Source organism: Plectropomus leopardus, chromosome 19, assembly GCF_026936395.1.
Source record: "Plectropomus leopardus strain MGB_pleo_1.0 chromosome 19, ASM2693639v1, whole genome shotgun sequence".
In the NCBI taxonomy this organism is placed as follows: Eukaryota; Metazoa; Chordata; class Actinopteri; order Perciformes; family Serranidae; genus Plectropomus; species Plectropomus leopardus.
In genome coordinates, this window is record NC_142194.1 from 2,207,046 (window position 1) to 2,231,835 (window position 24,790).

The 24,790-nt window shown below is 39.3% G+C and overlaps 1 protein-coding gene across 3 annotated transcripts; it reads right to left on the minus strand.

Annotated features, from left to right (window-relative positions):
* Positions 1 to 1,249: 1,249 nt before the first annotated feature.
* Positions 1,250 to 22,226, minus strand: a1cf (apobec1 complementation factor). 3 transcript variants are annotated; one of them, XM_042508533.2, is made up of 13 exons: positions 22,069 to 22,226; positions 17,023 to 17,173; positions 16,050 to 16,184; positions 15,832 to 15,962; positions 15,243 to 15,481; positions 13,304 to 13,468; positions 12,230 to 12,327; positions 12,005 to 12,142; positions 11,484 to 11,628; positions 9,689 to 9,915; positions 8,902 to 9,038; positions 8,019 to 8,173; positions 1,250 to 6,114 (listed from the first exon to the last, which is right to left on the minus strand). In XM_042508533.2, exons 2-13 carry the CDS (start codon positions 17,122 to 17,124, stop codon positions 5,960 to 5,962), a joined length of 1,827 nt encoding a protein of 608 aa, XP_042364467.2. In that variant the 5' UTR covers positions 17,125 to 17,173; positions 22,069 to 22,226; the 3' UTR covers positions 1,250 to 5,959. The 3 variants fall into 3 exon arrangements, with proteins under 3 accessions (XP_042364467.2, XP_042364466.2, XP_042364468.2); XM_042508532.2 differs by having other exon boundaries at positions 9,689 to 9,939; XM_042508534.2 differs by having other exon boundaries at positions 5,976 to 6,114; positions 8,009 to 8,173; positions 9,689 to 9,939.
* Positions 22,227 to 24,790: the final 2,564 nt, after the last annotated feature.

The window sequence follows — 24,790 nt, forward strand, 5'->3', positions numbered from 1 at the left end:
TAAATCTTTAAAATAAGAACAAACCCATAAAACATCCCTCCTTTTCACATTTTCGGGATGCAGGGACAGCATGATGATCCCTCCTTTATAAAAAATATTTGAACAGCATGGTGTTATATCTTTATTATTCTTATCAAACAGCATGATGATCCCTCCTTTATATAAATATTTGAACAGCATGGTGTTATATCTTTATTATTATTATCAAACAGCATGATGATCCCTCCTTTATATAAATATTTGAACAGCATCGTGTTATATCTTTATTATTCTTATCAAACAGCATGATGATCCCTCCTTTATATAAATATTGCAGTTGTTGTAGTAGTGGTTTCCTCAGAAGGATGTGCAGCTGGTAGTTCCGGCTAAATTCAAGATCACAAAATTTTTATTGTCTCCCGAGGGGCAGAAGTGCATTAGCGCATACAATACATGAAATAAAAATAATACATTTAAAATCACATTGAATCATTTAAAAAAAAACAAATGAGTTCCTCAGTCTGTTAGTCCTGCGTTTTGTCTCGCTAAATCTGCGACAATTCACCTTGACAGTTCCCTGCAGTCGGTTCTTGTTTTTGAGGAACAGTGATCCAAACCAACAAACAAAGGAAAAAGTGAGCACTGATTCGATAAAACGAGTAAAATGTTCTCATAAAAGTCCGGCCGACATTAAAACCACGAAGCTTAAGAATAAAAATACATGCGCTTATGAGCTTTTTTACAGACGGCATCAATGTGAGAGTCGAAGCTTGTCATCGATGACATTACTTTGGAGATAATGATGTAATGTCCATAAAAACGGTCAGGCGTCAGTCACAGATTTCAAGTCTCTGCTCTTTTGGACATTTCGAGGAATTTTTGCAATTTTTGCTTAGCTGGGACCTCTATCGGGGGCTGTGGGGGATCCTTAACTGGCACAGTTTTTGATAAACAAGCTCTATTTTAATGCTGGCAGCTTATCCAAATCCAGCAGCATTACTCTGGGGCCTTATTTATATAAAAACTCCACAGTCATGTGAATCACTTCATCTTTATTGTGAATTAGGAAATTTTTGGGGGCCACCTGGCACCCTATCAGGGGCCAGATTTGGCCCGCGGGCCATACGTAGACTATCACTGCACTAGCCTAATTTTGTTATCGTTGTACACCTAACCTGTAAGTACTTTCTGCGGGTCAGCCAAACGACAGCAAAAATAAAAATATATAATTACACTAAATTTAAAAATATAAATAAAGACACAGTGGAGCTTCTTCAGATTTGTGTTAGTTTCTTTATTTTGGGAAGATTACTGATCATGAAATGTCACAATTCATCAAAGCCCATCATGGTATGAAACCCCTCCAGAATACCCACAATTCTCTCTGCTCATTACAGATTAGTATTGATTTGGTTTCTCATGTATCTTGTTTCCAGGTCAATCAGAGAACTCACAATAACTCTATACAAATAGTGTCCGGATATTTATTCTTTTCCCTGATATAAAAATAACTTCTAAGTGCTTCACACACTTTAATACTGTCTCTGCTTTGGCGTGTTCACGGCTCAGATGGCGGCGCGTGTCGTAAAATTCTCCAGAAACTCTTAAAGACGCAAATATTGTGTTGGACTGAACTGTTTTCTGCTACTTTTAACCCTTTGAAACCTCAGCAAACTGGCAGGATTTCTTTTAAAACATGGAAAGACGACAATGAGCAACTTCAGAAGAAATGTCCCAAGAATAGCACGAAAATTGTACAAAAAAAGCACAAGGAAATTACCTAAAAATTAGAAGAATAGTAAAAGAGACAGCCAAGAAAAAAATAGCAAAAATGAAAGAAAATGACCTGGAAAAAGTCCTTAAGAAAAAACCCTAACCCTAACCCATTCTGTAACATAATTTTAGAGACACAATTATGCTAATTATATTATAGTTAAATTGATATTTTCTTTGCTTTAAAAAACATTAAATCTGCAAATGTCTTGCAGTTAGGACATTTCTTGTGAAGTTGGCAACTGTTTTTTTTCCATTTTTAAGAAAAATAATTAAATATTTAAATACTTTTGAAAGGCGTCTCAATACAACACAAGGCAACTGATGTTGTTCCAGGTTTCAAAGGGTTAACTCTGCATTTGTAATTATCCTGAAAAAAGACAAAGTCCCGTTGTCCTAAGCAGAACACAACTCGTACTTACAGTCACCACAAAGGGTGCAGCTAAAACACGAGATCCAATATCGTCATTTTTGCTTTAACTTGTAATCAAAATAGAAAAAATATGCAGTTTTTTGCAGACTGTAAACAGAAGACGGTTTTCATGCAGAAACTAATTTAAATGTTGATTTTTATTGGCTCAGACTGTTTTTTTTTTCCCTGTCAAATCCACAATGTCTGATTTGTAATCAGCATAGAGATACACGAGCGTAGAAGCTTTTTCCTAATTTGGAGCTCTTATTTTAGTTGCTTTTACCCCAAACCATCATTTCGTGACCATCACCACCACAGTTAGTGCAGCTGTTGTAGGAAGAGAGAAATTTTGAACGATGAATGTGATCTGGAGTTTGATGGTCTTGTTTGGCGAGAGGTTTGATATCCATGGATGTGGAAGTTTTAGGATCGTAGCTGGCGGATTTTTTTCTAGTAGAAGTTGAGCAAACGACACACGATGTGAACATGAAAATACTGAAACATGGAAAAGAAACATCAACCAAAAGGTGGAAAACAACCCACACGGCAGTGAAGACCTGAAACCGATACGTGAAATGACCACGAGTCACTGACGTCACATCATGTGATGGTGGCAGAAAAGGTGACAAAATTCTGTGTCACCACCGCAGAAACGAAGGCAGTAAACTTTTAAAAAAGTGCCACTTTGTCGGTGCTTTAGGCCTAAAAGCATGATGCCAGAAAGCACCTTTTGTGAGCGAGAAACGCCACTGGATGAAGTCAGGCGAGAACCCAGCCAGAGAAAACCATTTGCAGCGTTATTATACGTCAGCTCCTGCTGTGGCAGCACGTTACGCCGTTGGATGGCGTCAGGTTGAAATGCTTCCGGTAATCGTTAAATAAGGAGCACGGAGGTTTTTTTTCTGCACCTTGCCATGTGCCTCTTTTGCCTAATCCTAATCCAGACTGTGTTAGCATGTGCGTTTGTTGACGTCCCAGCATTGGTTTTGTTGCCTAAATATAACCACGAGCAGCGTAATCCCACCGTGTGCTTTTGTTATATATCACCGTAGCTGCATCAGCAGACGCAGAAGATACGTACAGCGTAATATGTGGACCCGGAGGTCCAGTGTATGGATGTATTAAGAAAGTCTGGATACAGCTACAGAGGCGGGGCCACATTCACTCCTGTGAGAGCTGCTCATTGGTGCATGAAGCAAATAAAGCTTTTTTTCAAGGTATAGAAAACTCGGATCTACTGGAGGCACGCGTACTAGAGGCTCACGGCGGCCGAGTGTGCCCGAGCGGGTAACTTCCGCCAGTGGAGCAAGTGACTTCCGGTTTAACGCTTCGTTAGCTTGAATGGCGGTCTAAAAAATGTAATCTTGTGTCTGTGAATCGAGTTGGTAACAGAGGGGGCGGGACTTAGGATTGGTCAAATAGTTTCTGTGGTGGCGGCACATCGTTTTAACACATTACGGGCAATCACCAATACATAATGCCAAAGAGTTCGTGGTCATTTTACGCATTTCCTGTTCTGAGGTTTACCTTCTGGCGTTTTTTAAAAGTATGCTTGCAGAACAGCGGTATCACAGCTCGTAATAAAGCTTTCAGCAGCTGACTGAGACAAACGCTTTAGTCTTTTAAAGCACCTCAAATATGACGATGAAAAACATTTCCTCAAAGTATCGCTCTCACGTTACTGATGAGGGAGAAAACGCTCATGACACGAGATTCAGTGGGGTTCCTTTCAGATGTACCCAAACAAAAAAACTACACATTCAGTTTGTAGAACTACAAAGTCCAGAATGCCTCAGTGAGTAAAAACAGGGTTTCGATGTTCAAAACTCTGTCCGAATTTCTGCTGTATCTTCAAACAAGACACAGACTGCCAAAAAACACGGGAATGGTTCAAAAGTGGACAACAGTGCAAAACTACATTTGCAAATGAGAGGCATTCAAAAGAACTACAAATCCCAGTTAGCTTAGAGATAATAACGCAAGGTTAAAAAAACATCTACTTTTTGTAATTATTTTTTGTTATATTGTAAACATACTACTAAAAACATGCAAACAGACTAAAACATAAAAAAAAAAAACTGATGAAAACTTTAATTCAAACTTACAGCCAATCACAGGCCGTCTGCCAACCACTCAATCACAAAATAATCACAGATATGTACGTATAATTCAGAGACGGATAAAATGAAGAAAGAAACAAGGTGTGACAGGTGAGGAATTTGTTTCAGGGCGACTGACGAGTCCGAAACGTTTTCTAGCAGCGTATTTTAAAGAGTCTTTTATGAGACCAAAGTCGACAACGGTTTGTCTTTCTGTAGAAACTGCAGCGTCAAGGCGCATCCACGGTCCGTGCACGTGGCAGGATTTTTTTTTTTTGGAATAAGAAAACCATAATACGGAAACAAGCTGTTTTCCTTACTTACACTGAGACACTGCAAAACAAAAGAAAATTCCTTTCCAATTTTTGTTTGATAATAAAAATCCGAAAACTAAAAAAACAGCTTAAATAACTGTTTCTACTGTGCTTATAAACGAAAATCTGTCATTAAACTAAGTGTCATAAATCCATATTTTTTTGTTGTAACCCAGAAGTTGTTGCAAGTGGTGTATCGCTCATAGATATTGAAGACGTAGATACCTCATTGGCTGCTGCTTTGAGGTCGCTGCGATGCTTCTCAACGGGGAGGTCGAGATCCGCGAGTAAACGAATCCACGTGTACCGAGAGATGCTAATTTCACTCCAAAATCGACTCTAACTGCCTCAATACTGAATCGATTTTCACGAAATTTGATTTGTTCAAAACATCAGAAAGTGAACATGATAGTCGTTACTTCATGTTAACCACTATCATTACAGTTACTGTAATCTAAGTACACGTGTATTTGTTTACTTGCGGATCTTGACGGTCCGTGTGACTTTTGGTCATCAAAAACGGGTATAAAAATAAAAACTTAGTGCTTATTGGATTCCAGCCTGGTACACTGCTCTGTATTTGACCACATCCGGTCACAGAAAATGTAAAAACTCATTTCTGCCTCTCGGTGATTTGTTTTTTTTATATACTAAATAGAGAATTAAAATTTAACCACTTTTTAAATTTGGCTTATTCCTTTTTGATCATAAATAAAGAAAAACACCTCATATTTTAATTTTGCTATTTAAAAAAAAAACTAATAGCCATTGTTTTTGTATTTTTCAATACTCATTTTTGAATGAAAATCCAGTGACCAAAGGTTACACGGACCCTTGACCTCCCCAAGATGGCGTTTGTGCAGACGCATCACGGCGAGCTCAGAGCAGCGGCCAATGAGGTATCCACGCGCGTAACATCGATGAGCCGTACACTGCCTACAGCAACTTCAGGGAACAAAAAAATAGTCGCAGAAGATTTCCGCACTCGTATTTTAGTTCTCGATTTCCGTTTATAAGAACATCAGAGAAAATCAGATTTATCATTTTTTCATTTTCCAATTTTTATTGTTACAATAAAACTCAGAAAACGGATTGTTTTCTGTTATTTGTCTTCCGATGTCTAAATGGGTGTAAAGAAGCAGCTCCTTCACCGATTTTGTTGTTTTTAATTTCAAAATGAAAAGGCGTCACCCGCCAAGTACATGAACCATCCGCACTATTCTGCTTTTTCTAGAAATAACTCGAGCTCAGGGGAGCGGCGCCACTCTGTTCAAACCGAACAGACACGGATTTTAAAAGGCAGTTTGACCAAAAAAAAGTAGTTTGGTGTGAATGCGTCTTTAGCTGCAGGTGTTTTTTTTCCCTCCTTAGAAACCACTCCTCTAGAAAACGCCGTATCCGTCAGTGTGGCGCGTCGCCACAGCGAAGGCGGGGTATCCCTCGTAGGTGGTGTAGGCGGTCAAGTCTTGACCCAGAGACACGGCCTGCTTCAGCTGAGAGGCGACCGCAGACGACGCCGGGCTCGCCAGAGTGTAACCTGGAGAGACACGAGGCAAAACTCACAACCCGAGCGAGTCTTTGACTTCAGAATCGGCTGTTATGTTTATGTGTGTTAAATTTGTTAGTCAGTCAACATGTTTCCATGCAAAATAATCCGGCCTTAATCCAGTCCCTCCAGCTAATAAAAAATTAATATTCCACTAATACTCCTGTTTACATGCAGCCGTGCACTCTCCGATTAATGTGCCCCAACATCAAGCCAAAGTGTAGGAGGGTGAAATTAACCCTTTAACACCTGAGCAAACTGGCCTGATTTCTTTAGAAAAAAGGCAAGAAATTACAAAAAAAAGTTTTGAGAAAATTACCTCAAAATAAGCAACAAGAACAAGAAAAGAAAAAAAGAGCTGAACAAAAATTCTGTAAAATTATATTACAAAAAAATAATAATTTCTGTAATAATATCATTGTAATTACTTTTTTCTAGATGTTTTTCAAGGAAAGAAATATGCTTGTCAAAGGTGTCTGTGAGCAGCACAAAGAAAACTGGTCATTAACTGCATTAATTCCCCAGACCTGTATTTTTCCATCCGGCCACCAGATGTCCCCAGACTGTCTTCCTCGCTCCATATCCTCACCTGTTTTCCATTTGCGATCACCTGGGCTTCCCTCCCCACTCACGCTGCTGTTCCCATCACCTCATCAGCCGCTGCAGTAAACCTGCCAGTGTCACCAGCTGAGCGACAATCTGCTCACGTTTCTTTGTGTTTCCTCTGCTGATTATTCCTGTCTGCTCGTCCTCTCATCTGCCCGTAAGCCTGTTTTTAACTCAAGTATATTTTTTGATTTCCCCTGCCTTTGTGTCAGTGTTTAGGCCCCTTCCTGTCTGGTGCTGCCTCACTCAGCTGTAACTCACGACCTCTTGTGTTTGCGTTCACGTCTGTGTGATGTCATCAATGCATCACACACGAACCAACATGCACGTTTGGGGTAGAGACGCTGCCCAAAAGAAAAGCCCAAACTTTTGCCTCAAAAGGAGAAAGACACCTACTTTTAACACTTTGAAACCTGGAGAGACATCACTTTTCTTGTGCTGCTTCCAGATGCTTTTGACAAATATTTACACCTTTGAAGCTCGAGAGCATCGGTTTCATTTCTTTAAAAATAATTTAAAAAAAAGATTAAAAGGAAATGAGCAACTTGGTACTGCAGAAACTAATAAATTCATTTCAATAAATAACAAATTCTAAATAAGAAAATGAAAAATGTCTGGTTAAAAACAGGACAAAGCCAGGGGAAAACTGCATTTATAATAATCATAATTACATATTTAAAATTACTCATTTTTAAGCACCTTTTCCAGGTAATTTTTCTTTATTTTTTTCCTCATCCTTTTGTTTGTTTTCTCTTTTATTTATTTCTTCTGTTCCTTCTTTTATTTTTTGTTCTTCCTTTCTTTCATTCTGTTTGTTTTTATCTAAATTTCAGGTAATTTTCTACTTTCTACTTTTTCTACTTTTTACCAATGCTAAGCTAATTTTGGGTCATTTCTTCTGTCGTTGCTCATTTCCAACTTGATCAGGTTTCAGAGGGTTAAACATGATGAAAGACTAAATTATCAACAGTTTTTTGGATCTGCACAAGTATCACAATGCCGGCCTTCTGAAGAAGCTGGCTGACGGTATTATTAGAGGAAGGTTGTGTCCAACATCAGCAGGAAAACTTGTCATAATGCAAAGAAGCGAAACGGCTCAAGCAGCTTCAGCGGTTTCACTCAGCATTTAAAACCTTCAGTCTGGAGCTTTAAACCTTTTCTGAATGCGCTCTGTGTGAGTCCTCTTTAGTTCTGGTCTTCCTGCATGCAGTGTGAGCCTCAGCTGTCAGTCTGTTAGTGGTTTTATTGAATGAAGAGTTAGTTGGTTTTGGGTACGGACCTTCACATACCTGGGAAGGCTACTGAGGCCACGGCGGCGGCAGTAGCACAGCCGGCGTCGGCGGCGCCCTCTGTCTGCAGGCCGAGCGTCTGCAGGGTGTGTTCGGCTGCGTGCACTTTAGCTTCCTCTACGGCCGCACACAGCTTAGCAGGGGTGAAGGGATGGCTGCAGAGAGAGGAAGAATGATTTCGTGTTTGTAGAGTTTATATTAGACTGAACTGTGTTCTACTGCACTGCTCAGCCGCGCTTCAACCTGACACCGTCCAGAGGCGTATCATGCAGACGCAACAGGCTCCCAACCAATACTGCCCGTCTGCATATCATGTTGTTGCTGCAGGTGCCATTCAGCGGTGTGTCATACAGCCACGAAAGGTGACTTTTGTCGTTGTGATCTTACGACTCTGCAGTGAGAGGCTGCGTCTGCATTAGAGCCATGCTTAGACGGGAACGGCTTAGTGATAACGGAAAAGTCTGACCTTTGTGTTTTTTAAAAAATCTAGAAGAATTGTGAGGCCAAAATGCATGTTTGAGTCTTCCAGTTATAGGCAACTGGACTTTCTTGAGTTTCTTTAAGACATTTCACCTCTAATCCAACAGGCTTCAGAAGAAAAGAAATGGGCTTTCTGTCCACAGTTTTTGGACTAATGGGACTTTGGCATGGCACCACTCACAGATGGAAAATTAGTAGAAAGTGCAGAAACAGAAGTGGTAGTGATGTCAAAAGTCGTAGTTAATAATCAGTCACTCCAGGGAGCAGCTTTTGTCAAAAATTGCATATTGCAGTGTTTTATTTTTTTAAATGAAACTACGAGAGCTTGTACTTGTAGTATCAGCAATAGCAGCAGAACCAGAATATAGAAGTATAGTCACAGAAGAAGTAGTAGTACTCTTACACGTTGGGGTACTGTGTAGCCAGAGCTGGTATGGTGATCTTGTAGAGAAACAGTTGTCTCTGGTCAGGACCGATGGCAGAGTGGAGCTGGTAGACGGGTTGACCCCAGTTATTCTTCTGACACAACTCCTCCAAAACCTGACACACAGACAGAAATAATCAGTTAATGCAGTATTCAGTTAACTGCATGAAGTACTCTTTATTATTTCAGTGTCGTCTTTATTGCATTTGCAGAGTTTTGCCATGTGGCCATTGTCATTATTGCAGAAATGCTGTCCGTCCACAGGAGGGTGCTGCTGGCCTCATAATTGTTTATTTGAAGCAGTAATTGAGTTGCACTGTGTTCTGTTTTCTTACCCTAAATAACTCCAGATTATTTTCTTTATTAACTGGAATTTTTGGATTTAATTTAACCTGTTTATTTAATTAAGCATCTAAAACTTGTACTGCATTTATTTCTTTTGACTATTGTTGAAATACACACACACACACACACAGACACACACTTCAAGTCACTGAAGTTATTTGTAAAGAACTCTCCATGCCCTGCTTTCTTGTCCTCAGAGGAGCTGTTAAAACAGCATCTCAGAGATCCCATATCGATACGATACGATACGTCTGTCCTGGTCATCGAACGCTGGACTGTGCTCCAAAATCTCAAGTGCTTTGCTGAGTACAGTGTTATCACTGATGGAAAATGTGGACAAAACGACTTCAATAAAACTGTAGTTTAGTTTAGCTGCTATAATCCTTCAAAGGTGTCCTGGTTTTCAGGTGTGCTCTGTTACCTGTGTGGCAGGTTTGATGGCGGCGGCCTTCAGGCTCATGGCGGCAGGGTTCATGGGGGTCAGCTCCATGCCCGGCAGCAGGTCGTACAGCTTCTCCTCCGCCTGTTTGTCTGCCTTCAGACCATAGGAGGCACCGCTGGCAGCGGCGGCGGCTCCACCCACAGCTCCCACCCCGGCGGCGTAGGCCAGGTACCCCCGTCCGCCCAGCCCCCGCACCCCCGCAGCCCCTACAGGTACAGTCATGTAAATTTCTACAGGAGACCGAAAAGGCAGTGAAATCAATCAAATCACCGGAAATCAACCGGGAAGAAGAATCACACAGTCAGACAATTATTCAGTCAGAGTCAGCAGGTACAGTGGTAGCCATGGTAACGGTACTCCACCTTAAATCCACCGAATGTTACAGGACCATCCGTCTTTAATTCACTGATGATTTTTTCTCTACATGATTCATTTTCCATTTAAATTTTCTGCACCATCCTCACACCATTCTCACCCTGATTTAATGTTTCATCAACGATAAAGTTTCACTTTTGATTCATTCATGATTCCTGCTCAGCTGCAATATTCAGACACTCACATAGATAAAAGGTGTGATTTTGATTTGAAACAGACCTGACTGTTAAAAGGGCTCTTGATTAATTCAGACAGAAGCAGAACGATCAGTTCACTGATCTGTGATCGTGTCGAAAACGTCCAGCTGCCCAGCAACAACACTGATTTCAGCTGTGTCGCTTTGCTTTTTATTTCAACTAAAAATGTGATATATGTCGAACACAACCTGCGAGATGAGCTCAGACTCACACAGAAGCAAAAAGTATTTTTCTTTCTTTCTTGTTTTTTAACCCTTTGAGACCTGGACTGATATGACTTCTGCTTTCAGAACCCTTCAAACCCGAACAAATGAGCTTGCTTTCTTTTGAAAACACAGGAAAAAAAGCAATAAGCAACCTGGAAAGAAGTGTTCCCCAAATTGCAACAAATTAATAGATTTGGAAAATTATTTTTGAGAAAACTGGGGAAAAATGTCCATAAAGATGTTTATATAATATAAAAATATATTTATAATAATTTTAATTGTATTACATTTTGTGTGCAGAGCAGTATGAGTCTGAGTATTTAAAACTGCACCAAAAAAGTAATAGTATAATAATTAATGTTGCTGCTAATCATTGACATATCCTAGACTGTGATCATAAAAAAACTACTTTCAGTGTAGTATATTGAAAATCTTTTTTTTCCTTTTTTTTTAAAAAAAAAAAAAATCTAAAAATACAGTGGTATTACACCAAAAACCTGGCATTTGAAGGGATAAAATTCTGAAGATTAATGAATATTTGATATTTATGATTTGGACTGATGCTGGAAAAGAAAAAAAAAACAATGAAATTAGAAAATAATGTGAATGTATACATTTTTGAAAGCTTGATTTTTGGGTCCCTGAAACTGGGTATTTTAAGCCAACACGATGTGATGTTTTCCTAACCAAAACCAAGTGTTTTTGTGACTGAATCTAACCACACGATAACCACAATTACGTCTATAATAACATGAAAATGTGATCTGTGGTTTTCAGAAATGTGTAATGCCAGCATTAATTCTGGTGACGAGGTTGTGAGACGTGTTGACTAACTGGCATTTTAAACTGCGGTAATTCTCCTTTTCTGAAACCCTGGAAGCAATAATCCTGTTCCGTCTGTAAATATGAGCTCACCTCGTAACGTTTTTATGAAGTAGAAAAATCACATTAATGTTTTTCTGTTTAAGATGTGGAGAAACGTTCGTCCGTCCTCACCTCTGACAGACGGCGTCCTGATCAGACCTCGACCTCCGACGTGAGCTTTAGCCGCTGGGAAACGGAACTGACCTGGGATGGCAGCGTAGGCCTGGGGGGCGTAAAAAACCGGCGGACCGAGGTACGCCGCCGAGGGGTCGTAAACCTGGAGGAGGAAGAAGTAAGAAACTTTTTAGAAATATTTAAATCATTTCTAAAAGGTAAACTTTAAAGATTTGGGACAATACCCATAAAAACAAGTCTATAAAAATGGGTTTTTAGAAGTGATTGGAAAGAAGTCACTGATATTCCTGAGAGAGACAGATTGCTGCTGAGTTTCTCAAATCATGTTTTTGGCGCTTTGAGCAGCACAAGCTGAGCGCCATCTAGTTGAGTTTTATTTGAGAGAAGGTCGATGAATCTCAGCTCGTGTTTCCTTCACGTGAACAAACACTGCTGCTGTAGTTTTGGGGATGAGGACCTCCTTCTACAGGCCTGACACGAACCTGGTGTTGGAGGTCATGATGCATTCAGGGTCTTACCTGTCCCAGAGTGTAGGCAGCGTAGTCGGTCTGCAGCAGGGATCCTCCCCGTCCTCCGGTCCCTCTGGTATAACGGACGTAACTGTCCTTGTCCACCGGCTTGGCCAGAGTCACCTCGATGGGTGAGCCATCCACTACCTGAGGGGTGGAGAGGAAAAAAACTCAAAAATATATGTTTGTACATGCCGTCAGTAGTGGAAGAAGTATTTGTGAACTCTTGCTGACCTTTCCGTTGAGAGCTTTCATGGCGTTGATGGCGTCTTCTCTCTGACTGAAATGGACGAAGGCGTAGTCTCTGATCTTCTTTACTCGCTCCACTGCGCCTGTAACACATTAAACTCTTTTGTAATTTAATCATAAAAAGTAATTTCTGTTCCATCCACTGACACTTCAGCCTAACCTCTAAAGAGAACGCTGCCCCTTATAAAATTTGACTTTTTACAATATTTACTTTTTATATTGCACTTTTGTGTAAATTATTTTGCAACTCTCAGCATTTCCTCATAAATACTTTGAATTAGAGATAATGTAAATCTGCATGTGCTAAAAAAAAGCTTGAGAAAATCAAAAAACACAATCAAAAGATTTACAAACTCACTAAATATAACGAATATAATTGAAAAATAATAAGGGTCCCAACATGGATCCGTGTGGTACACCTCACAAACTGTATCTGTAACTCAAAATTCACTATCACATATTAGTCTCTCCCATTAACTTGAAGCTTTTTTACTTTACACCCCAAAGTCATTAAATTTCTAAAGAAACATTATGTTGAAATTATTGTCTCTGCTGTATTTAAAGACACTCTCACAAGTATTTTAGTCCTTGAATCCTGAGCAAATTTCCTTCATTTCTTTCAAAAACATAGGAAGAAGGATGCAAGCAACTTAGCATAAAATGCTGCAAAGTGCAAATTAATATGTGTATATATATTTTAAGGAAGGCAAAATGTCCATATAACTGTGTAATATTGATAATTATTTAAAATTATTTTATAGAATTATGATGTTCAAGCATCTTTTTTCAGGTCATTTCTCTTTTTAAATTGATCTGTGTTTGTGGGTTTTTTTTGGGGGGGGTATTTAATGTACTTTTTACTAATTTCTTGATTATTTCTGGGTCGTTTGAAGTTGCTCATCACGCTCTCTCCAAGTTTTTGAAATAAATCAAGACAATTTTCCCAGGTTTCATAGAGTTAAAACAAAGTAATATTAAATTATCAGCTCGTTGCATTCAAGGACACTCCGACATCTGAGCTTTGAGAGCTGACTGCTGCCTTGTGTTGTGTTTTAGTACCTGGTCTGATGCTGTTGAACTCCTTCTCGATGGTCTCCTCGGTGGTCTGCAGCATCAGGTTCCTGACGTACAGTATTTTGACCGTCGCCATGGTATCCTCGTCCACCTCCACCTCAGGCTCAGCCCAGTCCACGGCGATGGCGTGACCCCACAGCTGGATACGACCTGAACGAGGCGGCAGGTAGGTTTCAGTTTATTGTTATTTTCACTGATGTGATAGTGCGGTTGTTGTTGACTTCAAGTTACACTGTGAATAATAAGAAATGTGAGTGATTAACACAAATACGCCACTACAAACCAAAGTTTATATATGTACTCTGTGTGTGTGCGTGTGTGTATTTAGGTACATGCACATACACCCATACTGTCTCTTCTGTTGTGTGCACGTTATTGTATGTAACCTCGATACTGTATCTTTGTTTCTTTTTCTTTTTCTTTACTAAAAACCTAATTATGGACAGAATTTGGAAACTAGCAGCAGCTATAATCTCTTCATGTGAAACATCAGTTTGTGACAGGCTGAAGTTGTATTATATAAATATATATAAATCAAAAAATGCAGCAAACATAGTAACACATGCTGGCTTCTGCATCGCTCCCAGAATAATGTAACAACTGGCACAGTTCAGACAATTTCATCACTTCACTGTGATTCAGCCTTTAAAACCATGATAAAAAAACACTTATATTACAATATTCAAAATCCAAGACAATATCTCGTCTCATGTATCAAGCTCGATAAATATCAATGTATTGCCTTGCCCTGATGTTACGTAAATCATCTCACTGTGTGAAAACCATAAATCTGCGTCTCTATCTTATCACTGAAGCTTCAAGGAGAAACAGCACTTCTTTATCAGAGTTTAACAAGTCATTTGTCCGTGAAATGTTTCCTAAAGTAAAAACGTGTCACCATAGTTTAAAGCTTTAGGTGACAAACGCACTGAAACCAGCAGAAACACAGAGGTTTGAATGTGGTTATATCTGATAGCTGTGATCACTCCCATCATACTGAGTTTATCTCGTCATCCCGCCCATCAGAGCTCCTCTCCCATTGGACGCTGACCCAGTGACACAATCCCTGACTGGATGGTGATATCGCACTCAGGCAGACTTTGACATTTTTTATGGTGTTGTGTTTACTTTTACAAGGTGTTTGACATTTAAAGGGGTCATGTTGGTGCTTTTGCAGCCCTAAAATAACTTTGTTTGCAAAATCATCTCCGCTGCAGCAACACATGATACGACCAGATTAACTGATTACCAGATTACGACTTCTCTGAAAGATAATTACAGAAAGTTATGATGTGAAAATTTGGTTATGTAGTTGATAACTGGAAGGCTTAAAAAATGGTCTTGTTGATGAGTTCAAGGACGCTTCAATATTTGAGATTTATTTGAAATCTTTTTGTTATTAAATTTAGTCCAGAGTGAGATGTGTCAACAAGTGTTAGATGGATTGTGGTGAAGTGTGGTTCATAATTTATGTTTCCTTCCGGATGAATTCATTAACTTGTATTGATCCTCTGACTTTTCATCAGGTCAACATTTTTATGGGTCTTATACTTTGGTTTATGACCAAATACTTGCAGAGCTAATGACATGAATATCTCAAACAAAATCAAAGACGAGGGACAACAGACACTGGGAACGTGTTTGACTAAACGTCCAGTATGCCTCAGAGAGCCGCGAGCATGACTGTAGACTCTCAGGCTGGTTAAGAAGCGACCACTTCAGCGTCATCCTTTTCTGAACGTCCCTGTGAGGTTATTGTTTGTAATTTAGGTTTGATTTCGAACAACAAAGCCTGTCAGTGCAAAGATTTTTTTGGTACACTTGCATCAGTTCTTGAATCATGCTTGAACTCAACTCTATAATTCAGTTACTTATATTTGACTTCAAAATAAATAAAGTTGGGTATTCAGGATTTGGTGTCTACCTGGCAGCAGTTTGCGGCGGGCCATGGCGGCCGCTCGGTGGCTCTCGTACTCCACGAAGGCGAAGCCTCTGTTCTTGGATTTGTCGGCGGCGCTCGGGTACACGATGACGTCCACGACCCCGTCCGTGACCTTCCTCATCTCGGACAAGATCTCTTCGCGCTTCTTGGTTTTTGGAATCCCGCCCACAAACAGACGGCAGTTGTCGACGCTGGCACAAACTCCGAGGAGGCGGCCGTTTCTGCAGGAGGGAAGAAAGAACGTGTGGTCAGTCGACGGCTCGTATGAACGAGGTCAACCAGAGCGCTCAGGTCGTCAGACTGGTTGTTTTTATGTGGTTGTGGGATTTTTTTGGGCGGTCCTAAACGTATCCGCCGGCTTCTTGTGTCTTTGTCATTTGCCTTTTTAGTCGCTCAGTTGTTGCTTGATGATTGCTAAAATATTTAGGTTGCTAAGGTGTGATAGTCGGTTGCTAAGGTGTTTCTTAATGATGGTGAGGATGTTGTGGGTACGTTTGGTTGCAGCACCGCTGATGCATCTTGTGTATATTGTATCCCGAATATTGTGTGTAGAAAAGAGACAAACCCTAACCTGATCTCGTAGTTGTTGAGCTGCTTCATGGCGGCTTTGGCCTCCTGTTTGGTGCTGAAGGTGACGAAGGCGTAACCTCTGTTGTTCCCGTTAAAGTCCATCATCATCCTCACCTCGTAGATCTTACCGAACTGGAGACAGGAAGAAAGAAACGCAAAAAGAACGTGAGAACAAAATGCTAACTTGTGTAAACGACATATCGTAGAAACGATCATCACCTTCTCACACAGTGGAACCAGTTCGTCTTCAAACAGGTCTCTCGGTAGTTTCCCCACAAAGATCTCGCTGCCTCTCTCCGGCGGCGGACCGTCCCATCCAGGTGGTGGGCCGCCGTATCGCCGCTGGCCATTCTCCTGAAACACCAGCCCCCCAAAATAATAGTAAATATAGTACGAAAAAACAATATTGAAATATTAAATATTATATTAAAATATTCACCAACAGCATTTCCTGGACACTCTAATGTCTCACAATCAAGGTTCATGCTGTGAAATCAGTAATTTGTTCGTAGTTAACTAAACCAACATCTGCTCACACAAATTTCATTTATTCAGCACTTTTCTAGGATTTTAGAATGTTTCTTAGAGTTTAAGACATCGAATTTTTGGAAATTTCTAAGACTTTAAGATGTTTTTAGGATTTTAGGACATTTTAAGGATATGATGACGTCTTTAGAATGTTAAGACATTTCTGGGACATGTTTAGGATTCTAGGACATTTCTAGGATTTTAGGACATTAGGGTCTTAGCTGGGCCCTGTCAGGGGTCAGGGGGTGTGAGGGATCCTTCACCAGCCCCTTTTTTTTCTTATCAGCAAGCTCTATTTTGATGCTGTTTTCTGCACTCTGGCAGCTTATGGATACTAAAGTACAAAAACAATTCCCAGTTTTAATCACTTTATTTTGTGAATTAGAAAATTGCCGGAGGGCCACCTGGCACTCTGTCGGGGCCAGATTTGTCCTGTTGGCCCTAAGTCGAGTATAACTGCGCTATACTACTATGAGAATGTAACATATCTGTGGTTTCAAGGAATGTCCAATGCTGACATTTTTTTCTGGCGATCGGGTTGGTGTTTGAAGACAGGCAAACATGCTGTTTGTTTGTATTGCAGAAAGGACCAGTCTTAATGTAGTATAAACCTCCTCTCGGTCTTGTTTATTATGAATATGACTTTTTAAGATGAGTTTTGTACCTGCTGCAGTTGGTATCCTGTGCGTTGCATTAGCGCCCGCAGCGCCGCCTCCTTCTGCGTCCCCGCCAGCCCGTCCCCGCTTGCTTTCTGATTGGATTCCATTGGGTGTGATTGACAGCGATACGTAAATCAGTGAAATTAGGGGTGCTCACTGGAAAAAAGACAAAAAAAAAGAAAAAAGGTGTTATTTTTGTGTCCTACAAAGCTGTAAATCAAACTTTCTGAACTTTTGGTCCCTTAATATGCAGACAAGTTAAGCAGAGCTCTAAAAGTTATACTCTGACGTGAAGCAGAAAGAGGTGGTGTGAACGTGGACTCTGTCCCTCTTGATGATACACTGATGATTTTGAAGTAGTTCTGAATTTGGGGGTCACATAAACAGCATATTCTGTTTGGATATGAGGGATTAGGCCTTATTCTTGATATAGTTTCCTCAGATTAGGACCTTTGGGATATGTAAGTGTTATGTTAGCACCTCCAGCCGTTTGACTTTTTCATATTTTGATGTGTTAAACAACATTTTAGGACACGTTAATCAGAGTATGCAGGGCTGCATGTAAACAGCAATATTAATGCAATGTTCATTTTCATTAACCATGTAAACAGCTTAGTAGGAATTTTGTTTTTGGGGTGTATGGCCAAAAAAAAAGGCAGTCAGTAATGTCTCTGCTCTACAAAAACGTCCTGACTGCTTGATTACATCTTTCTGCTCTCGGTAACAAAGTAAAAACGTTATTTCCGTCTGTGATGTCCACACTGTGACTGCATGTCCTCACAGAGCTGAACTCTGTTTTCTGCTCTGAACTACAGATACGAGTCGTGTTTTGAAGTGAGCAGCAGAGAGGTCAAGGTCTCTTCAGTAATCATTGACAGAGACTCTGGACAGACCGCAGCCTGACTGTCCGTCTCACTGTCTCTCTGAGTGGAAACATACAAGCGTTCATCAGGGAATTATGGGGATTTATTAAACACATGCACACATTTTAGAACTTTTAAATACATGTCATTGAGACCTTCAGTGACATAAAACTTCCCTTTTCTGAAACACTCAACCTGAAACCCTAAAAAAGATTCAGCCAAAAAACGAGTGAAGTGAGGACCAGACTACATATTCTCACTTTCCAAAAATGTCCTGCTTTTGTAAAAATGTCCTCACTTAGCAAAAAAAGTTTCCAATTTGTAAGATTGTGCACACTTTCCAAAACATGTCCTTACTTTCCAGAAAATATTCTCACTTTCCAAAAATGTCCTCCTTTTAGTACGAATGTTTTCACTTTCTAAAAATGTTCCCAAGTTGTATAAATCTCCTTATTTCTCAAACAGCCTAACGTTGCAAAAAAAAGTCACTTGCTAAAGATGTCACCACATTTTTCAATTTATAAAATTGCCCCCACTTTACAAAAAAAAAATCCTTGATTTACACAAATGTTCTCACTTTTAAAATTGTTCACATAAATTGTTTCTGGAAACATCCATATTTGTAAAAATGTCTTCTATTTCTAAAAAAAAATTCTCAATTTAAAAAGATACAAATAAAGAAAATCCTCTTTTTTAAAAAAATATCATCACTTTTCGGAAAACAATTCACCACTTTACAAAATTTGTAAAAAATGTCCTCAGCTTCTAAAAAGTCCTACATTTCTAAAAATGTTACCACTTTCTGGAAAATGTCCTCCCTTTTTAAAATGTTCCCACATTTGGAAAAATGTCCTCACTTTCCACAAAATTAGCATCCTCACTTGGCATGTCCTTCTACAGATGTCATCAGTTTAACAAAATTTCTAATTTCAAAAAGTTCAGAAATTATTCAGGATTTGTAATTAGTTCTCCTAATTTAATACATTTTACATTTATGTCTTTTTTCTGAGGAGGAAACAGCTGATCAGCAGATTTCTGTAAGTAAGCCTCATAAAAAAGCATCAGAGAGCCACACTGTTGTTCCTCCATTAAACATGAAAACACACACTAGATCCCACACACACTGTCCAGCTAACACATATACACACCAAATTAATCCGCCGCTGAAAATAGTCCCAAACAAATGCACTATTTCCTCCTGTTTGTTTGATGAAAACTATTATCCTTAATATTGTGGGTTAAAATAAAAGATAAAAAAAACAGCTGGATGCAACACACACACACACACACACACACACACACACACACACACACACACACACACACGCACTCAAACACACAGACACACTCAAACACACAAACCTGGACAAAGCAAAAGACAACAAAAACCCGACTAAATGGCTCCTTAAAGCGAACCCTTTGACCCTTAAAGAAAGGTTGATATAATCAGTGTAATGATAAACAGACGCTGCTGCATCTTCACTGCTTACATTAGCATGGACACACACACACACACACACACACACACACACACACACACAGATGAACACTTTCTTTCTTTCTGTTTCATTTCAAAGAGAAACTCGGCAGTGAAAATTAGAGACGAGCCCTTCACATCAGAGAGAGAGGTCAAAGGTCATGATGAGATGATGATGATGATGATGATGATGATAGTAGTGATGATAAAAGAGCAAACACACACCCTCTCTTTGCTCGCTGTAAAATCTCCAAGAAGTTTAATCATCAAAATGAAGTAGTAAAAGTGAAAGGACACATTGTTCATATATATATATATATATATATATATATCTGTCTATCTGTCTATCCATCTATCCATCTATCCATCTGTCCATCCATATCTTTTTTGTGAAAAGTACCACTATGTCAGAATTGTACTTGAGTAAATGTAATTTGCACAGCCAATATTAATTCATTACAAATGTAGATTATTTTTTGTGCAACAGAAAAAATAGAAATACTACCAGTAGCCTTTGAAACCTAAGAAAATTGATTTTATTTAAAGAAAAAGGGGGAAAAAAGCAGAAACGTGAGAAGAGAGCAATGAACAACTGATTAAAAAATTACCCAGAAAATACGAAGAAATTGGTCAAGAAGTTAAAAGAAAATTACTAAAAAAAGAAAAAAGAACAGCCAAGGGGGAAGCTAAATTGAATGGTGAAGAATGGTGATGCCTGGCGTACAGGTGTGATGAGTCGGTGGTATGGGCGCAATTAATAACCAATGACAGGTGTTTTGTTGGAAAACCAGGAGCGAGACAGTTTGTAAAACTGCTGGAGCGGACTGTTGGACATGTCTGCGCCGGAGCGGGCTCCATCTTAAACAAACTTCAGGTAAATTGAAGCACATTGTGCTGATAATAGGCCAACCTCTCCTGACTGCAGGACTCTGACTTCAGCTTCTGTCAAACTTCTGTGCTGTTAATCATTTTACTCAGGAATTAAAAACTTTTGAGTCGGCCTACTTCTCCTATAGCTGCCAACAGCCTGCCGACATTCACAGTTAGAGAAAGGCTGAAAATAAGCTCATGTGTTTGTGGCCCCGGGCCCCCAAAACATTACATCTGCCCCTGGTAATAATAATGAGAGCTCAGCGCGAGCGGCCGGATGAGACACGGAGCGATGCGTCCTGCTGTTTCTAAATAATTCATCCAAAGTCTGATTAAAGCTGAAACTAACACAAAGTCGTCTGTAGAGTCTAAAGAAGTCACTTTTCTCATGTTTCAGATTTTCAAAGATTTAAATGCTGTGAGAGGCATCTGAGCACAAAAAAAGTGATGTCACTACAGGTTAGAAAAAAGTGATTAAAATGTTTTAATTTTAATATTTAAACAGATTTTAATGACAGAGGAGAGACGGTTTAAAGGTGAACAGGTTCAGGTGACCTGAGAGTCTGCTGCACCAATCAATACTGCTGACAGAGGGGCGTTTACTCTCTCACACACACGCACACACACACACACACACACACTAAACAATACATTATTTTTAAGCTGCAAAACAGAAAAAAATGGTCAGTCTGAGTTGAGAGCGACTCTTAAAGCTGGGATGTGGATGTTTTTATATCATGATGTGGATTAATGGTGCTTCTTTCCTGATTGTAAAGGTTGCGTTACAGTAAAGTGATGTACTATTCTCAACTTATCACACATTTCTGCTTGTTTTAATACTTGCCTTCACCCCCTTACTCTACATTACTAAATGATTATTGATCAAAAACGTTAATATAATGTTAATATGTTACTTTTTTTCAGTAACAGTTAATCCTACAATATTATCACATCAAAAATGATTTTTTTAACAATTTAACACTCATCAAAGTAAAACTGAAACCTCAATTATTTCTTAACATGTAAACGCATTTTTCTGATAACTGAATAATATTATGAATTGGACTTTTTTTTTTAACAAAGTAATCCATTACTTTAACTAAGAAAGTATCTAAGTGTTACTCATAGTACCCCTGAGTACTCTTTATTGCTCTTTGTTACTTTTATTTTAACCCTTTAATACTCATTAAAGTAAACTACAAATAAGGTGAAATTAAATTATTTTTTAGAATTTAAGCACATTTTGGTTTTGAATTGAGTATTGTTACTTGTAATCCAGTAGTACATTACTTTTACATTTTAAAAAAGCAAGTACTTTTATCAGTATCCCTGAGTACTCTGAAAAAAGTATAACAGCCATGCATCACTTGATTTTACTATAATTAAACTACTTTATCTAATTATTATTAAGGTAAATAAATGAATAAACAATCTTACATGTGTGTAAGTATAAATATACACTTAAAATAAAGTATTTTTTTAAATGTTGTAATACATTTTTTTAAAATATTCTTGTTTCTTTTACTACAACAGTGTTATATATATATTTAACTATTTTCATAATGTGTTAATAGTGCAATAAAGTACTTGTTATTATTATCATTAAGGTATTAATATTAGTTCATTTACACACTTTAATCTCTCTCCGTTACAACACGTTAATGCTGCTCGGCCTGTTTGTTCAGTTAGCCGTGTTAGCTTCTCTGACGGCTACTGCCCATTAGACACCAGCGAAGAAGAGTGGCCGAACGACACTTAGTTTACACGCTCTCTCTCTCTGTTTTAAAATTTAAAAAATATAAAAACTTTGTTTCTTTTTGACGAAAAACAGAAAAACTCACCTGAGCAATTTCAGAGATCACCTCCCTCCGATCAGAGCCGTGTCATTCTGAGGGCCGAGTGTGTGTCACTGTGTGTGTGTGTTCACGTGTCATCAGCGACCTCACCGTGTGTGTGTGTGTGTATGTGTGTGTGTGTGTGTGTGTGTGCGCGCGCGCGCGCCGTGTGTGCGTGTGTGATCACATCATATCAAACTCCAAAGGTTCACTGTCTTGGTGTTAGCTTTACGAGCCGGCCGACATTAATGTTTAACCTGCTGCTATCTGTGGGGGGACACACATACACACACACACACACACACACACACACACACACACACACACACACACACACATGCAAATACACATGCATGACACACACATCCAGCAGGACTCTGTGTGTGTTTGTTGCAGGAGGCCTTTGACCGACAGTCACTATCTGGATCAGAGTGCTCTGCAAAGGTCTCTTCACCTCCTAACACACACACACACACACACACACACACACACACACACACACACACACACACACACGGAGGACATGGCAGCTGTTACTCTCTAAAATGTGTCACTTTCTTCAGTTGTTAAATAAAGCTTAAATACAACATTTAAAGCTCCTCTAACACATTTGTTCTGTTAACACTGATTTAAAAGCTCCGTTTGTTGGCGGGAAAATCGAACCGTTTTGCCGCCTTACGGTTCTGTATAAAAGGCACAATGGAGGGGGGGGGGCAAACTCGTCTCTCCTAAAGCGACATCGGAGGTAGTAACAGCGCCGAAACGAGGCCTGTGTAAATAGGACAGCCTGCAGGACAAGATAATAGACGGGACGGATGTGCTGTTTTGGTGGCGTGTTTTGGTGGCGTGTTTTGGTGGCGTGTTTTGGTGGCGTGTTGTGATGCGTGTGACCCGCCACGAGAGATTTAAAAAGCAGCTGTTAGCAGCGAACTCAAAGAGTTTCACTGTACTAAAAACTCCCAAAAATCAGGAGAACTCTGTTGCAAAGTAGAATGCAAAAATACACAATTATAACACAGGACATGCTAAATGTTCACGCTAACCCATACAAATATACTGACACATGTACACAGATGCAGTACATTTATTTTATTATTTTTGTATTTATTTTATGTTCTCTGCTTTATCATGTAGACATTCTTATTGTGCTTTATGTCTGTGTCTGCTTGATCTTATTTCTTAATATTGTAGGATTCTTTCTTTGCTTTTTATTTAGATTCTCTAATACGCCTTCAGAGGTTTTCTGTATCTCACCTGCACAATCTGCGTCTTTTTGTTATTTTGCTGTTTTGTTTTTTTTTGCTGCACGTTCATCAGCCGTGTTATAAACAACAACCAGAGTTCATACCCAGCTAGCAAATTTTGGTCCTAAAAATGTTGTGATAACGGTATAATGCAACCACTGAATGTTTTAATAATGTTTTCAGAGGCAAGTTTTCTTTATGTTCCCAGAACGTTCTTCTTAAAGTTCAGGGAACGTTCTCTATAATCATCAAGACATGTTATTTTTTTATCATTAATATATCACATTAGATTACAGTTTAATTAAAAAATAAGTTTTGTAATCTCAGGCCTCAGTAACATTTTCTGAATGTTGCTTTTAAAATGTTCTTCCTTTGTTTTCATGTAACATTGTGGGAACGTTTTATAAAAATATGTCATCTCGCAACATCACTGAAACATCCACGTTTAAGACAATTTGCTGTCATGACAGACAGCGAAGCTTTCTGAGTCTGAACCCGAGACTGATTTGAGTAAACAAACATCTGTTGTTGGTGTCATGAGGCCGAGCGGCCTGCAGGTCATCCAGCAGCTGAGGAAACACACAGACGCACAGAGAGCGATTTATTCTGCGTTTACGTCAGTAAATATTAACTGATGCTGACTGGAAAATTCCTGCACTTTATAAAAAATGTACAGAGCTGTGTGTGTGTGTGTGTGTGTGTGTGTGTGTGTGTGTGTGTGTGTGTGTGTTGGCAGTCAAACAGCGAGGTCCTTGATTCGATCAAAGCAGGAGGGACGGCCACACACACACTCACACACACTCACACACTCACACACTGTGTGAAATAGAGATTCATATTTTACAGTTTACAGTCATTAAGGAACTGAAGGACTCCACATGTAATTCTGACAAATTCACATTAAAGCTGTGAACTCTAGTGAGCTCGTGTTTGGCGTCAGTAAACACACTCAAAGTCGTCTCTTCCACCGCTGCATCGCCTCACTCCTGTACGTCTGTCGTATTCACGACACAGTTTCAAACAGAGTCAGTCCACGCAGGCCGCTGTGTTAACCCGTAAATACTGTTGCATCTCTTTGTGATTGTATCATATATGTTTCTTCTTCTGTAGTCATTGTGCATCTCTTTGTGGTAGTTTTGCATCTCTTTGTAGTTGATTTTGTGTTTTTGTGGTAATTTTGCATCACTCTTGAGTCTTTTGGCAGTAGTTTTGCATCTATTTGAACTCTGAAGTTCTTTTGTGTCTGTTTGTAGTTGTAGTTGTAGTTGTTTTGCTTTTTAGGTGTTTACATTTCATTTGCTTCTCTCTGTAGTCGTTTTGCATTTTTTTTAGGTGTTTTACATTTCTTTGTAGTTGTTTTGCATCTCTTTTTAGTCATTTTGCATCTCTTTCTAGACGTTTTGCATTGCTTTGTAGTTGTTTTGCGTCACTTTGTAGTTGTTTAGATCTCTTTCTAGTCATTTTGTGTCCCATTTTAGGTGTTT

What these genes read in the sequence shown, in the direction of transcription:
- a1cf (XM_042508532.2), bottom strand. Translation starts at nt 17,124, where the DNA reads ATGGAATCCAATCAGAAAGCAAGCGGGGACGGGCTGGCGGGGACGCAG. An exon ending in CAGGATACCAACTGCAGCAG is followed by an intron (nt 16,185 to 17,022) that starts GTACAAAACTCA and finishes CTGGTGTTTCAG; the next exon opens with GAGAATGGCCAGCGGCGATA. An exon ending in GGCCTCAGTAGCCTTCCCAG is followed by an intron (nt 6,115 to 8,018) that starts GTATGTGAAGGT and finishes GTGTCTCTCCAG; the next exon opens with GTTACACTCTGGCGAGCCCG.